We start from the raw sequence: 14321 nt of genomic DNA on the forward strand, positions 1-14321 counted from the left end.
TTGGCTAGACGGGCTCTTTCTAGGTTTGCCCCTCGGCCCGCATTGCTGACCCTTGCCCAGTCCAGAGCAACCTTGCATGGGGGCTGGGCAGAACGTCCTTAGTGCCATCTGCCCAGCCTCTTGGTACAGTCCTGTGCCTTTGGTCCCACAGTCCCATCTTCCACTCTCAGCTCTCCTCATCCCGTCCCCTTTCCTGTCTATCTCCGTCCTTGTCTCTGTCCCCAGCTCCAGCACTGTCTCTGGGCTGTTTCTTCATCTGTTCCCTCCTCCCACTGGTCTCTCTCTTCCCTGCCCAGGGAGTCTTCAACTGTCAGCTGTTGCTATGCGCTGTGGCTGAGTCTGAGGTGATGGTAATGACCAACACCTAGACAGCAAGAGATAGGAACAAGCAAAGAAATGAAGAGACAGGCCCACACCCTGAGATGTGTTTCCAGGCACACACCACGGCATTCATTGCAGCCTGCTACATTGTACAGTGAGTGCACACAGAACAAAACACATTCATGTACACTCGTGTACACCGGCACACAAGCAAACTCAGATGGATACACATGATTTATACACACAGGAGCATACGGTGAGATGCATAACAGCCAAGTACGGAAGGAAGCACTGTCTTACCTTGACAGAGGCAAACATTCAAGGAGCTGAACACACACACACACACACACACACACACACACACACACACACAGTCTCTCTCTCTCCTAAAGACAAGCCTGAGGATTTGAAAAGGACAGACACATATAGGATGTGACAGACACCAAAAAGAGGGGGTCAGGGAAAAGACAGGGATGCTGAGGGGCTGAGGCAGGTGCTATAGTGACACCCAAGGAAACAAAAACCAGGAAGCAGCTATTTGGCTGCAGTCGGGGCTGAAAAAGGAAATGCAGGACAAAAGTGTCAGGAGCAAGGCCAGATGGCCCCAACCAGAACTCAGGGCTGATCTCAAGCCCGGGCCGCTTTGTACTGAATGAAGGACAAGGTGGCCCTGTGTCTTAGGAACAGTACAAAGTCTCCATCCTTATCCTCAGGAGGCCAGACCCATCCCATCACCATTTTGGTTAATCTCAGGTCATCTGATTCTCTCCGAGACAGGAGATGACACATGCATGCACTGTACACACGTGCACACGGCTTATCTCTGGGTCTTGGCCTCCGTTCCTGAAAACCTCCACCTATGAACCGCTGCCTTTCATTTGGTCGGCACCAGTCTGCATGTTTCTGTCCAGGATCTTGTTGATTTTTGAGACCTCTCCCATTTGGCTGGCCAGATTTCTGGGAGACTGCTCCAGGTGGACCCTTCTGGTCCTGGCCAGCAGAGGGAGGGCGCTAACCGAAAGGGTGTGCTTTCTCAGCCGCAGCTGGGGCCATCTCGCTCTACCCAGGATCTGGAGGTGACAGGCAGAGAATCAGTGACTCCCCGGGGGGGCGGGGGAGCTACAGATGTAGGCTGGCAGGAGGGGGCTGGGAGGGTGGGACTGCTATGACGGGGGGGGGGGGGATGAGGTGGGGGGGAAGACGAGCAGTCTCTGGGGGAAGGAAGGAAGACGACTGACAGGGTGGAAGGGTCAGCACAAAATAGCCTCAGGGAAGGAAGTGAGAGGCTGGGCTAGGGTTCTCGGCAGGTGCATAATTAGTGTGTGGAGCTTTAGGATAAGCCGAGCTACAGGAGTGCAGACGCCACCTGGTGGCCAGAAGGAGCCACAAGCCCATCACTTGAAGATCAACAAGGGTACCCCCTTCTTCTTTTTTTTTTTTCTTCCCCAGCACGGTGGCTCATCTCAGGGCACTGGGGAGTCTGGGGATGGTCTCAGGGCAGACTTTGGGGATAAAGTTGGAGATGAGGGAAAAGGAATGGTCTAATTCCTGGATATATGTCTGTCCATAAGCTTTCCCAAGGGAGGAAGCGAGGGATAAATGCCTCGGGAAGCTGACCAATGAGGGTCAGCGATGAAAAGCAGGCCTTTGGGAGACATTGTTTGCTTTTGTAGTTGGGAGCGCAGGGTTCTAACCCTCCCTGTCCTGGACAGTGGAAAGCCGCAGAACCTTCTGCAAGAGGTTCAGTCCCCTTTGAGAGAGATCCAAGAAGATCTGGAGTAACTTAGAAGGCATAGGCTTTTCCTGATCAACTCCTGGAATCTCTGCAGTGTTCGCTGGAGGCTGATGGGCCTGCAAACTGTCTTCCCGGCTCTCCTTCCCTCTAGCTCCTCTCCCCTAATTCAGGTTTTTAAGCGGAAAAAAAAAAAAAAAAAAAAAGGGCGTGTGTGCCGATGTGTGCATGTGGAGGTCAGAGAACAATGTTACGGAGCTGAGCTGGTTCTTGCTCACTCTTCCATGGGTTCTGAGCTCAAACTCAGGTCATCAGGCTTGCTTTGCAAGTGCTATACCCACGGAAGCAACTTGCTGGTCATACAGCCACAGTTTTCCTCGTGGCATCACAGAGGAAGGCGTCAACATTTCAAAGGGAGCTGGGAGCAGAGAGCTGCAGCCGACCATCATGACCATCATGATCCAATGTACTCATTTCTCCGGGAGTGGCAGCTTAGTGCGGAGGGACCGTGGGGGACAGGTGCACAGTGAAAGGGGTAAAGGAGTCAGACAGATCTCCAGATCAGTGTGCTGGGACCAGGGGAGCACAGGCTAAGGTCATATGCCAAGAAAAAAAACAGCTCTTCCCGCCACAGGAAGACTGGAGATGGCATGAGGCGAGAGACGAGACGTTGACCTTAGGGTTCCTAGCTGGCCGGCCTCCAGCTTGCAGCACGGCTCCCTCTGGTGGCTGAAGTGGGCCGCAGCTCCCAAAGTCACACTAGCAGGCAGACACAGTGGCTTTTTTTTTCTTTTCTTTCTTTTTTTTTCTTTTTTTCTTTTTTACAATTTTATTTATAACAATATCTGTGTTATTTAGTTGTAAAGGAATTCAGCAAAAATTATTAAAACGTTCACGTCCCCAAAATGGGGCTGCCCGCTTGCCCTTCCTTGGTATGCCCCAACTCTTCCTGGTCCTCAGGGGAGGGGAAGCTGGAGGAGTTTCCAAAGAATGTGTACAGCCCTAGGAGCCACAGTGGGGGCACTGGAGAGGGGAGCCTGTCTGGAAGGGGTACTGAGTATGGCCATCTCAGAGGTACCCCTAAAGTGGGAGCTGGGGCTTGGGGTGACTTCCCTCAAGAACTACAACAACTCCGTTCCTCCTACCTCACAAAGCCAAATCTTCCAGACAGGGTCAGCAGAGGACTCCACCTCCCCAGAACTAACCCCCAGAGAACTGTAGGGGGAAGCTGGGACAAGGAGCCCGGACAAGTGTCTTGTACAGGCGGAAGGCTGTACCACCAGCTTCCAGGGGTGTTTGGTAGGGAATGGAGATCAGCTCCTTCGTACCTTTGAGCCACAAGAGCCCTCCCTGCCCCCTCAAGGCAGCATGGGGGGGGGTTGCTGAGGAGCAGGCAGGAAGGAGGGTGGAAGAGATAATACTGTGCTTGCTTGCTCGCTCACATATAAAAAGTAATTCCTTCATTTTTACATTTGTACATCCGGCAGGGCCGGCCGGGGAAGGGCTGGCCGGGGAGGGGGCTCATTGAAGGACGCTCTGTCAGGGGCTTTCTGAGGACGTCCGTTGGGGCAGGGCCCTATGCCAAGGGATCCCCTATCTCGTCCTCGGGTCCCCGGCCCAGGAGTTCTCGCTTCTCGTCCGTGCTGGCCAGGGAGTGGCGGCTGCCATGGCCCCCCATGTAGAGTGTGGCATATACTGGGTTGGTGAAGTTGGTAGGCTGCAAAAATGATAGAGGGTTCAGATGGCTAGAATTCCCTGGCCCCCACTTTCGTGACATCGTTGAGTAAAACACCTTTGGTTGTCCTGCCCACCCCGAGTCCTTGGACCCTGAAAGCCCCTTCAATGGCCTCCAGTCTACCTTGTCGGGGTCCAGGGCAAAATCGGCATCCAGTAGGCCCCCGACATCATCGGGCTCTCCACCTTCATACATCTTGTAGGTAGGGTTCCCAATTTCCACATTCATGGCCCCGTTGGTCATCCGCTGGTGCTGGAAGCCCTTGGCCCTGAGGAGAGGCAGGAGTCAGGGAGCAGTGATGCTGGTGGGGGGGTTATAAAATAAAAGATTCTCCAGACTCCCAGTGGCTCACCCTCGGACTCGCCGCTTGTACCAGAACACCACTCCTGCCACCAGCAGCAGCAGCAGGAGCAGCAGGAGCGGGATCAGGATGGAGGCCATGTCTGGAGAGAGAAGTCAGAAAACTGAGCCTGAAGCACAGGGAAATGGGGGGCACAAAGCTCTCGCTCTAGGTCTTGGCACTCACGTCCAGGCTGCTGCTGACTGACGACCTGGTCCTCACAGCGGGGGCCCGTCATATGGGGTGGGCACCTGCGGGCAGGGAAGCAAAGCTGAGTGTGCTGGCCTCACCTCTGCACCCACTGTAGCTGCAAGACCTAGGTGGAGCCACAGGGCCCGGATGGCTCTCCTGCTCAGATCTGAGGGTAAGGGACAAGTCGATTCCTGGCGAGGGTCAGGCCCAACTCACTGGCACTCGGGCATCATCTTGCTGTTCATGGTACAGGAGCCGCCATTGCTACAGTGATCGACGCAGGTCAGACAACTGGGGGCTATCCGGCCGTCAGTGCAGCTGCAGAAAGGAATCAAAATCTGGAGCTGGGGCTGGCAGGACGGGGGCATACAGCTGTGCCAGGGCTCGGGGTGGCAGGACGGGGGCATACAGCTGTGCCAGGGCTCGGGGTGGCAGGACGGGGACATACAGTTGTGCCAGGGCTCGGGGTGGCAGGACGGGGACATACAGTTGTGCCAGGGCTCAGGGTGGCAGGACGGGGACATACAGTTGTGCCAGGGCTCGGGGTGGCAGGACGGGGACATATAGTTGTGCCAGGGCTCGGGGTGGCAGGAAAAGGCAAACAGCTGTGCCAGGGCTCGGGGTGGCAGGACGGGGGCATACAATTGTGCCAGGGCTCGGGGTGGCAGGACGGGGACATACAGTTGTGCCAGGGCTCGGGATGGCAGGACGGGGACATACAGTTGTGCCAGGGCTCGGGGTGGCAGGACGGGGACATACAGTTGTGCCAGGGCTCGGGGTGGCAGGACGGGGGCATACAGTTGTGCCAGGGCTCGGGGTGGCAGGAAAAGGCAAACAGCTGTGCCAGGGCAGAACGTGGAAGCAGGCCCCACTCACTTGCAAGTGACATCTCCAGTCTGCTTATTGACCACACAGGCACCTTGGAGACAACGGCTACACTTGTTCACCTCACACTTTGTCCCCTCAAAGTAGACAGTGCAACGACATTGTCGGGAGCCGTTGGCCGCCATCTGACACGTGCCAAAGTTCTCACAGTAGCCGGAGCACTGCCCTGTGGTTGAGAATGGAGAGAAAGCGCCCCAAGCACCACCTTCATGAGGGTCCATGATGCAGGGGTAAGGACTCTCCAGGACCTAGGGATGACTCCTACCTCCTCCTGAGTCCCTACTGTCCTGCCATGGACCCCGGGACACAGGGATGTCCCTAAGCATTCAGGTAGAACATTTATTTTGTCAAATAATCCTGACGCCTGGAGGTTCCCGACACCAGGGAGGCGTGCCAACGTAGTGGGCAGCACCCACAGCCCGGGCATGATTCATCTGCATATGGCTTCCCTCCTCTCAGCTTGCCCCTGTGTATTCCTGTTTCCCTCTTCCTTCCCCAGGGCTGGGAGGATTCACTCACGGTACTGGCAACGGTCACCCAGGAAGCCAGGCAGACATCGGCACTGGGGCTGGTTGCCCTGGTTGACGGTGCAGGTGCTGTTGTTGGCACAATAGTCTGCACACACCTGCTGGGTGCATTTGGGGCCCGTGAAGCCTGTGGGGCACCGGCACGTGGGCATGCCTGATGGGAGAGGAATTTTGAATGGGACCGTGGTACTGGGAACCACCTGGGCCGATAACAGAGCTTGGAGGAATGGCCAGAGGGAGTGGATGCTGGGGCAACAGAAGAAAGGGGCGAGGTGAGACACCTGCCTGAGGATGGGGAAGGACCAGTCCTGGGAGGGTTGGGGCTCGGGATGGGAGAAGGACAAGTCCTGGGAGGATTGGGGCCTAGGATGGGGAAGGACCAGTCCTGGGAGGGTTGGGGCCCAGGATGGGGAAGGACCAGTCCTGGGAGGGTTGGGGCTCAGGATGGGGAAGGACCAGTCTTGGCTGGAGGCATACCAGAGGGGGAAGCGGCACAGGTGCCCCCGTTTTGACAGTACTCCGAGCACTGGTCCAGCTCACACTTGTCGCCAGTGTAGCGGGGCTGGCAGCGGCACTTGGGCTGCCTTCGCGCATTGAGGAAACAGCTCCCACCATTGAAGCACTGCAGGGTGCAGGTCCCAGGCCTAGGGGCTGTGAGAAGAACTCTCAGGCCAGAGGGCTGGGACCAAGGGTCAGTGAAGCCAGAGGCTCCAGGGGAAGATCCTAGGGTGCCCGAGCAAGGGGTGTGCATACCATCTGGAGGGGGCGTTGGAGAGGGCACGGGCACACAGGTGCCATTATCCAGTCTCTTTCCATTGGGACAGGTACAGACAGGCCCACTGGGGCTCAGCAGACAGAGCCACTCACACTTCTTGCGGTCACAGGGGTTGGTCACTGCAGGTGTGCGGAAGGAAGGGGTGGACGCTGAGCAGGGCTCCTCCTGAGCCCTGTGGCCCTAGAACACCCCCCTCCTCTCTGAACTTCCCCGCCACACCTTCAGGCTGTTTGTGCTGATGGTAGAGCACCACATCAGAGGCGTGGCTCAGGCCCCCAGTCAGGTTGATCAAGGGGCTGTGTCCAAACTTGTGGATCTTGAAGACACGGTTATTGATGTAAGTGACACCGTAGATATAGTCCTCAAACACATCGATGCTGAAGGGGTGACTTAGGCCTGGGGGAGAGAGAAGAGTCAGGTAAATCAAGATGGGTGTCAGGGCCACGGACTCACTGTTGGAGACACTTGGCTTCGTCAGGCTAGGCACCTCCAAACTTAACACATCCAAACCAACGATCCCTGCCCCCCTGTTGGCAAAAAGTCTCATCATCCCAAGACTTCAGGGGTCACAGGAGACTTCTGTTTTCTCTCTCCCCATGTGCCAAGTTCTTCTACCCCTGCTGACTTTACACAGCTTACTATTGGAAGAATGAACAAATGGATGGACGAGTGGGAGCGGGGCTACTGAAGGACGGAGGCAGTGAAGTGAGGTCTCTGGTCTTAGTGGGCAGGGTGGGAGGCCTGGTAGCGGGGAGAGGGACCACGCTGCCACCCTTCTGACCTCGCTTGCTGTCAGCAGCCACGATGGGGTCAGTGCCGTTGAGCCGGATGCTGCCGATGACCGAAAGTTTGGCATCTGCCCAGTAGAGCCGCTCATTGTGATAATCCACAGCTAGGCCTGAGGCGAGAGAAAGCCGTGAGGGCTCAGCCTCTGCCACGCCCGGGCTGGGTGCGGAGAATAGACCTGATTCTGTCTGGTGTCCGGGGCAACACCACCTTGCTCACATGATCTCTCCCGGTCACACCCATCTAGAAAACACAGCCACGGCCCTCCGCCCCAACCTGTTGGAAATGGCCTCCTCCATAGCCCTCAACTGTGGGTGGCTTCTGAAGCAGCTGTGACCAGAACCTGCCCCTCCCACACCCTACCCCTGCCCCAGGGACCTGTGGGCCACTGAATGTTGTCCTGCACGAGAGTCTCTCGAAGGGTCCCATCCATCGCAGCTGTTTCAATCTTGGGATGGTTCCCCCAGTCTGACCAGTACATGGTACTAAGGAGGGAGAAGGGAGAGTGGGTTGGTCTCTAGGGCCAAGGAAAAGAGCATAGTCAAACAGCACCGGGCGTGGTGTGGGTGCTGCCGGGCAACCAGAGGAAGATGCCTGTCCTCCTCACACTGGGATCCAGGAGAGCACCAGGCTAACGTCCTCTACTCTAGCTACAATATGCTAAGCCAGTAGCATCTAAAGGGGCAGAGCTGCCCCCCAGGAGGGGGACCCAGATCTTGGCTGCATGTGACAGCCAATCAGAGGGGAGCCATTCAATTGGGAGTCCCCAGCAGTGGCTTGAGGAGGACCAGGGCCCAAGTAGCCTAGAAGCCTGAGGTCTCTGTCCCCTGTGGATGACACCAGCCCAAACACCTCCCCCCAGGACCCTTGCCCACCCCCTCAGTGGGTCCACCACGATGGCATGGGGCTCATCAATCATGCCCGAGATGAGTGTCTTGCGGTTCTCGCCCTTCATTTGTGCCACCTCAATCACGTCTCGGCCAGAGTCGGTCCAGTACACATTCCCGGCCACCCAGTCGATGGCAATCCCCCGCGGCATCTTCAGCCCTGAAATCTAAGTGGGGCCACACATTCAGGGATCATCACCTTTTTGTCTTCCTGTTCATTATTCCTCTCCCCCGAGTCTGTCAGCCTGCTCTTGTCCGTTACCCCTGACTAACATGACTATGACCAGTCTCCAGGTCTCTATCAGCTCCGGCTGATTTGGAACTCACTGCGCAGCCCAAGCCGGCCTCTTATCCTTTGATCTTCCTTCCTCTGCTACTCATACAGCTGGAATTACAGGCATGAGCCTCCATTCCTGGCATATTTTCATATTTTTCTAGTTTAGCCTCACTTTTCTTTCTTTCTTTTTTTTTTTTTTTTAAAAAAAAAAAGGCTTTAGGGTGGGGTGGGGGCCATGAGATGGCTCAGTGGATGAAGGTGCTTGCTGCCAAGCCTGATGACCTGAGTTCAAATCCCTAGGACTCAAGTGGTAGAAGGAGAGAAATAACTCCTTAAAGTTGTCCTCTCTTCTACATTTGCACCATGGCATGTACACGCAACATGTACACACACACACACACACACACACACACACACACAGAAGCACTTTCTCTTTAAACATGTAAAAAAGCAAAGTGGTCTATAAAGCTGGGAGCACAGTCCACTTAAAGCACTTGCCTAGCACACGTAAGGTCCTAGTACTAAAGAAACAAGCAACCAGATAGATAAAAAAAAAAGCCTGTGCTGTGGCTGGGGATCAAACCTAGGCCGTCACACACCCTACCACTGAACTCTGCATAAGCCTGGGATATGTATTAATCATCCAACGTAGTTGGGCAAGGTGGCAATATTGGCAATACTGACATGGAGGAGTGACAAGCAGGAATCAGAGTGGGCTCCGATGCTGTCAGGCCATCCTGGTGTCCTATGCTGCCCCGTGGCCAACTAACAACAGTCCTTATGGCTCGGGCTATCAGCTGTGCTTCAACAGGCAATCTCGGCTGCTCCTGCCTGCTAGTCCTAGGCTCTGCCAGCTCCCGCCTTCCTGCTCAAGTACCGCCCTGCTCAAATCTGTCAGGCTGGGCATTTACATTGAGGTGAGTGACGCCCCGGTCGATCTGCCTCCGGTGACGGTTGGAAGTGGTAGGAGGTGCAGCTGGTGGCAGGCTCCGATAGGAGATCGTGCCCGTGTGCCAGTTGGTCCAGTAGACACGGCCGGCCTTGACGTGAACATCCATGGCGTCTATCCGGACGCTCTCATCGCCCTGGAAGGCCTGCTCGTAGGCCGAGTGGGGGTGCCCGGGGAACAGGCTGCGGATCTCATTGTCATCAGCAATGTAAAGGACCTGGTACTCGGAGCCTGCCAGAGTCAGAGACCGCCTGTCAGATGGGCTTGGAAGGTCGAGGCAAGAGCCCAGGGCTTGAGTTTGATTCACATGACCAAGTACTGGGGAAAGATTACCTCCAGTAGAGACCCTGGTCCTCTACAGTAGCCTCCAATCTAATCAAGCCATTTGTTTTAGACAGAAGGGATGATTCTGGAGCATCCAACATCAAGCCCGAGGACTTGAATCTGTGCCCCAGACTGATAACAGAATGCCCAGATCCTTCCGAAATCTGTCCTTGCGACCCACCTCCTTAACTGACAGTTCCAGGAATTCTGCCTTGTGGTCATGGCACGAGAGCCTCTTGGCGGTGTGTATACACACGTCCACGTGTGTGTGCAGTGTGTGAGCACAGGCACACGGAAGGAGCAATCTTTGTTGTTGGAGCATGGGGGACTATGCAGGGAGGCCCATGAGACTGAATCTAACTGCATCCTCAATCTAGGGTGGGCTGAGGGTTGTGAGCCAGGCGGGAGTGATGCTCTCACACCTCAGAGAGCTTCAGAAGCCCAGCCGGTGGCCTCTTATTTTCCTACGTTTTGCTTAGGATGGTGTCTGGTGAACCTTGACTCTGGGGGCCCATCCCTGAGCACTGAAGTATGCTCGGGTATGTTCCATTCCAGGCCAGCTCCATTTTTCTACGTCCGTGTGGACTGGCCCCACCCACCCTCCCTGTCTTTCGCCGACCCGGTCACCTTCGGCCTTGCAGGTATTGTGCGTCTTCATGAAGTTGCGGGCACAGCTGCAGAGGTGGCCACCCTTCGTGTTGTTGCAGAGCTGCGAGCAGGTGCCGAAGCGCAGGCACTCGTTGATGTCTGGGGGTGACATCGAGGGTCAGGGGGCCGTCTAGGAGCTGGGGCTCCTGCCCGGCTCCCGTGCAGCTTCCTACCCTGACATCCGGGCTGGCCTGGCACGGTGTGGAAGCCCGCGCGGCAGGCACAGTAGGCAGCGTTCTCGGTGCGCACACAACGGGCTTCGTCGCCGCAGATGCTGGCGTTGGTGGCGCAGCTGGTCAGCTTGGGGTCTGGGGGAGACAAACGGTGGATTTCCTCCCCCGAGCCCCGCCCCGTGGGACCCAGCCCTCTGTGCTCACGCGGTGGGGGGGGGGGGCCTACCGATGCTGCAGTCCTCCTCATCGGAGCCGTCACCACAGTCGTCAAACATGTTACAGCGCAGCGAGGACGACAGGCAGCGCTGGTTCCGGCAAAGGAACTCCTTCTTGTCTTTGCAGTGGGGATTCTGGGTCGTGGGGGGCTCTGGGGAGGGAGGAGGCTTCAGGCTCTGGGGACTGACTGCGCTACCCCTCCTCCCACAGAGACCTGGCTAATGAAGATGTGTCCCGGCTGCTCCTGAAACTGAAGGTGGTTGTGCCAACCCCGAAGACTCGGGGCCCCAGGAGGCCTCCAGTTCCCTCCCCACCAAGGGCTTCCCCCGGCCCAGACAGGACCCTGTCTTCAGCGTGGCAGGAGCGTGCGCCCCAGGTGCAGCCCCCCTCACTGCCCTCAGCTCACCACAGTCTTCCTCATCCGTCCCGTCCCCACAGTTGTCAGTGCCGTCACACTGGCGCCCGATCCACAGGCAAACGCGGTCGTTCTTGCAACGGAAGGGCCGGTTGGGAGGACACACAAAGCGGGCTGGAGAAGCCAGGAAACAGGTTAGACTTGGGGGTGAGGGGTAGGGGACAGTTGGCCACTGGGGAGTATGGGAGCCATGTCCCTACCTACCTGACACTCTGTCCTTGCCTTGGACAATTCCCTAACCCCACCTTGCTTCATCCTAAATATTTTTTTTTTCTTTTTTGGTTTTTCGAGACAGGGTTTCTCTGTAGGTTTTGAGCCTGGAACTAGCTCTTGTAGACCAGGTTGGCCTCGAACCCAGAGATCCCCCTGCCTCTGTCTCCCGAGTGCTGGGATTAAAGGCACATGTCACTACCGTCACTACCACCTGGCTCCATCCTACATATTTTTTTAAATATAATTTATTTTTATTTTATTTGCTTTGGTGTTTTGCTGCATGTATGTCCTTGTGAGGATGTCAGATCTTGGAGTTACAGATAGTTGTGAGTTGCCATGTGGGCGCTAGGACTTGAACCCGGGTCCTCTGGAAGAGCAGTCAGTGCTCCTAACCACTGAGCCATCTCCCCAGCCCCCCATCCCACATCTTACCGCATTCCTCGGGGTTCTCATCCGAGTTGTCCCCACAGTCGTCCTCCCCGTCACACTTCCAGGCCAGTGGCTTGCACAAGGTGTTGTTACATTGAAATTCATCCAAGGGGCAGGTCCGCACTGGGTGCAGGTGAACAGAGGGGTAGAAATGAACGCAGGCTGCGGCTGCAGGATCGGATCTGTCAATCCCCTCCAGGGAGGGGCTGAGGCCCAGGGGTCCCCAGGGAAGCTGAAGCCTGACTCAGGTGTCTTAATTTCCTGCCCAGTGGGCAGAGGGGCAACGGCTTCCTCTGGTATTGGGAGGAGAGGCTACTTAAGGGTGTGTCCACAGGGGTTCAGGATGCTATTCTTGAGTAGATGAGAGAGGACACCTGGGCCTAGCACAGCCCGTGGCAGGTGCCGGCTTTAGGTGGCGATCCTCAGCCTACAAGGCAGAACCAGGAAGGCTGCCTTCCGGGTGGGAACCCCTGCTCCAGCCCTCAGCTTCTCTGACACTGCTCCCTCAGGCTACTGAGCAGACCCTGACTCACTGCCTGTCCTGGGGAAAGACGGTAAGCAGGGTCTGGCCTCTCACCATAGACAACTGGGTGGACACAGAGCCTACAGGATCCTACTGGATTTCTACCTAGGTAGGCCCCTTAGCCAGGTTAGGGCACAACTTGCATGAAAAAATGTACCCAGTGGGTCTGAGTCTTGTCCATTGCTACATCCCCAACAACGCAGGACAGTGCCCGGCTCTCAGTAGATGTTCAATAAAGGTTTGTGGCAGAACAGTGTACGAAGGAAATAGAAGACTAAGTGAACTTGGCCACACAATGGCCTGGCGGGGGGAGGGGTAGAGAGGCCAGGCCGGAGGGGCTCACCCCCAGTGCCACAGGCTTCCTCATCACTGCCATCCATGCAGTCAGCATCCGCGTCACAGCGCCAGCGCAGGGGGATGCAGTGGCCACTCTTACACTGGAACTGGTCCATATCACAGCGGGGGGTGCAGTCTTTCTGTGGGTACGTGAGCCAGCAGCCTGGTCAGGCCCCTGGGGTTCGGTCCTAATTCTACCGAGGCCACCCCCTTCCTTGAGATCTCTCTCTGTTCACCTCATCTGAGCCGTCGGCACAGTCATGATCCCCATCACACTTCCAGCGCCCAGCGATGCAGCGGCCGTTGGCACAGGAGAACTCACTCTCGGAGCAGGGCCGAGGGGCTGGGGAAAGACAGGACCCAGCACGGTGGGCACAGGGCATCTCCAGCCCTGGGAAATAAATACTACACCCAAGTCCAAGGCCTTTTCCTAAGTCTGTGAAGGCCACTGATGTCACGACCAACTCAACCAAACCCAGGCAGCTAACCGACTCTCCTCATGAGACCGGCTGGGCAAAGAGGGGATTCACGCTTATCCCGCCAGGAACAGACATGGGAAGAGGGCTCAGGCCCTTGGTCCTGTCCTAGGACAGACCGTGTTGGTGGGGAGGGGCAAGACCACCGGGACAAGCAGCGGGTCCGGGGAGAGGCCAGCTAAGGATGATGGGCGGAAGGACAGCACAGGGACGGGCAAGGATCCGGGGCAGAGGCAGCGGTGGCAGGAGCGGGGGGCACATCAGAGACACCTACCTCTGCGACCCCAAGAGGACAGTGTGAAAATGGAGAGAAACATGAGATGAGGTGAAATGGCACGAGCTCAGATACACGGCATGGAGTGGGGTGGATGTAGCCGAGGGGTGGCTGACCCCCTCTGCCCTGGGAGGGCCGCCCCCTGCACGGGCCCGGGAGAGGGAGGGTGACATACTGCAGCTCTCCTCGTCGGAGTTGTCCCCACAGTCATTGTCGTAGTCACACTGCCAGCGGCCCGGCACGCAGCGGTTGTTCTTGCAGCGGAACTGGTACGGCTCACAGGTGCGCTCGTCTGGGGGAGGGGGAGATGGGGCGGTCAGAGACGAGGTGGGAGAGCCTGGCTCTGGGGCTCAGGCAGGGACACGCTTGCTGTATATACCCACGTGGTATCTACGGAAAGCGGCTGGTTAGGGGAGCCAGGAAACAGAGAGGGTACAGACTCTGCACGAGTCTCTCCTAATGGTTGGCTTGAGAGAGGAACAAGGACTGAGGGGTGGTGGGGCCTGACGGGGAAAGCTGCAGTATGCCCTATGCCCTTGTCTCAGCTCTACAGCGTCCACAAGAGCCCTGCACTGGGGCCATGCTGGGACCCGGCCAGCGGCAGCCCAGAGGCCTATCCCTGAACTCTGTTCTCCCCCCACTAACCCAAGGCCGCCTTCTCCCTGACAAGCGAGGGCTCACCACACTCCTCCTTGGGCTCGTCGGAGCCGTCTCCGCAGTCATCCTCGCCGTCACACTTCCAGCGTGCCGGAATGCAGCGGCCGGAGTCCTTGCAGCGGAATTCATCGACCCCGCAGGTCATCTGGGCTGCAGGACGTGGGCACAGGTGAGGAGAGTCTCCTCGGGGAGCCCAGGGGAAGGGAGTGTGCCCGCTGGGGTAACAGAGTC

General features: G+C 57.0%; 1 protein-coding gene across 2 annotated transcripts in view; it reads right to left on the reverse strand.

The window, feature by feature from the left end:
• Positions 1-3491: 3491 nt before the first annotated feature.
• Lrp1 (LDL receptor related protein 1) overlaps positions 3492-14321 on the reverse strand; it is an 80901-nt gene continuing 70071 nt past the window's right edge. For both annotated transcript variants that reach the window (XM_087902009.1, XM_087902011.1), the window contains 23 exons: positions 14115-14240; positions 13609-13725; positions 12920-13026; positions 12691-12823; positions 11828-11947; positions 11174-11296; positions 10778-10918; positions 10552-10686; positions 10358-10477; positions 9369-9637; positions 8169-8347; positions 7672-7778; positions 7289-7405; positions 6727-6903; positions 6486-6626; positions 6210-6383; positions 5725-5886; positions 5197-5371; positions 4537-4638; positions 4315-4379; positions 4141-4231; positions 3912-4056; positions 3492-3770 (listed from right to left, as the gene is read on the reverse strand). In XM_087902009.1, the coding sequence (XP_087758135.1) occupies positions 3630-3770; positions 3912-4056; positions 4141-4231; positions 4315-4379; positions 4537-4638; positions 5197-5371; positions 5725-5886; positions 6210-6383; positions 6486-6626; positions 6727-6903; positions 7289-7405; positions 7672-7778; positions 8169-8347; positions 9369-9637; positions 10358-10477; positions 10552-10686; positions 10778-10918; positions 11174-11296; positions 11828-11947; positions 12691-12823; positions 12920-13026; positions 13609-13725; positions 14115-14240 (3167 nt within the window). In that variant the 3' untranslated portion in view covers positions 3492-3629. The remainder of the gene's footprint in view (positions 3771-3911; positions 4057-4140; positions 4232-4314; positions 4380-4536; positions 4639-5196; positions 5372-5724; positions 5887-6209; positions 6384-6485; positions 6627-6726; positions 6904-7288; positions 7406-7671; positions 7779-8168; positions 8348-9368; positions 9638-10357; positions 10478-10551; positions 10687-10777; positions 10919-11173; positions 11297-11827; positions 11948-12690; positions 12824-12919; positions 13027-13608; positions 13726-14114; positions 14241-14321) is intronic.

The sequence above is a fragment of the Myodes glareolus genome, chromosome 26 (genome assembly GCF_982192425.1).
Source record: "Myodes glareolus chromosome 26, mMyoGla1.1, whole genome shotgun sequence".
Taxonomy (NCBI): domain Eukaryota; kingdom Metazoa; phylum Chordata; class Mammalia; order Rodentia; family Cricetidae; genus Myodes; species Myodes glareolus.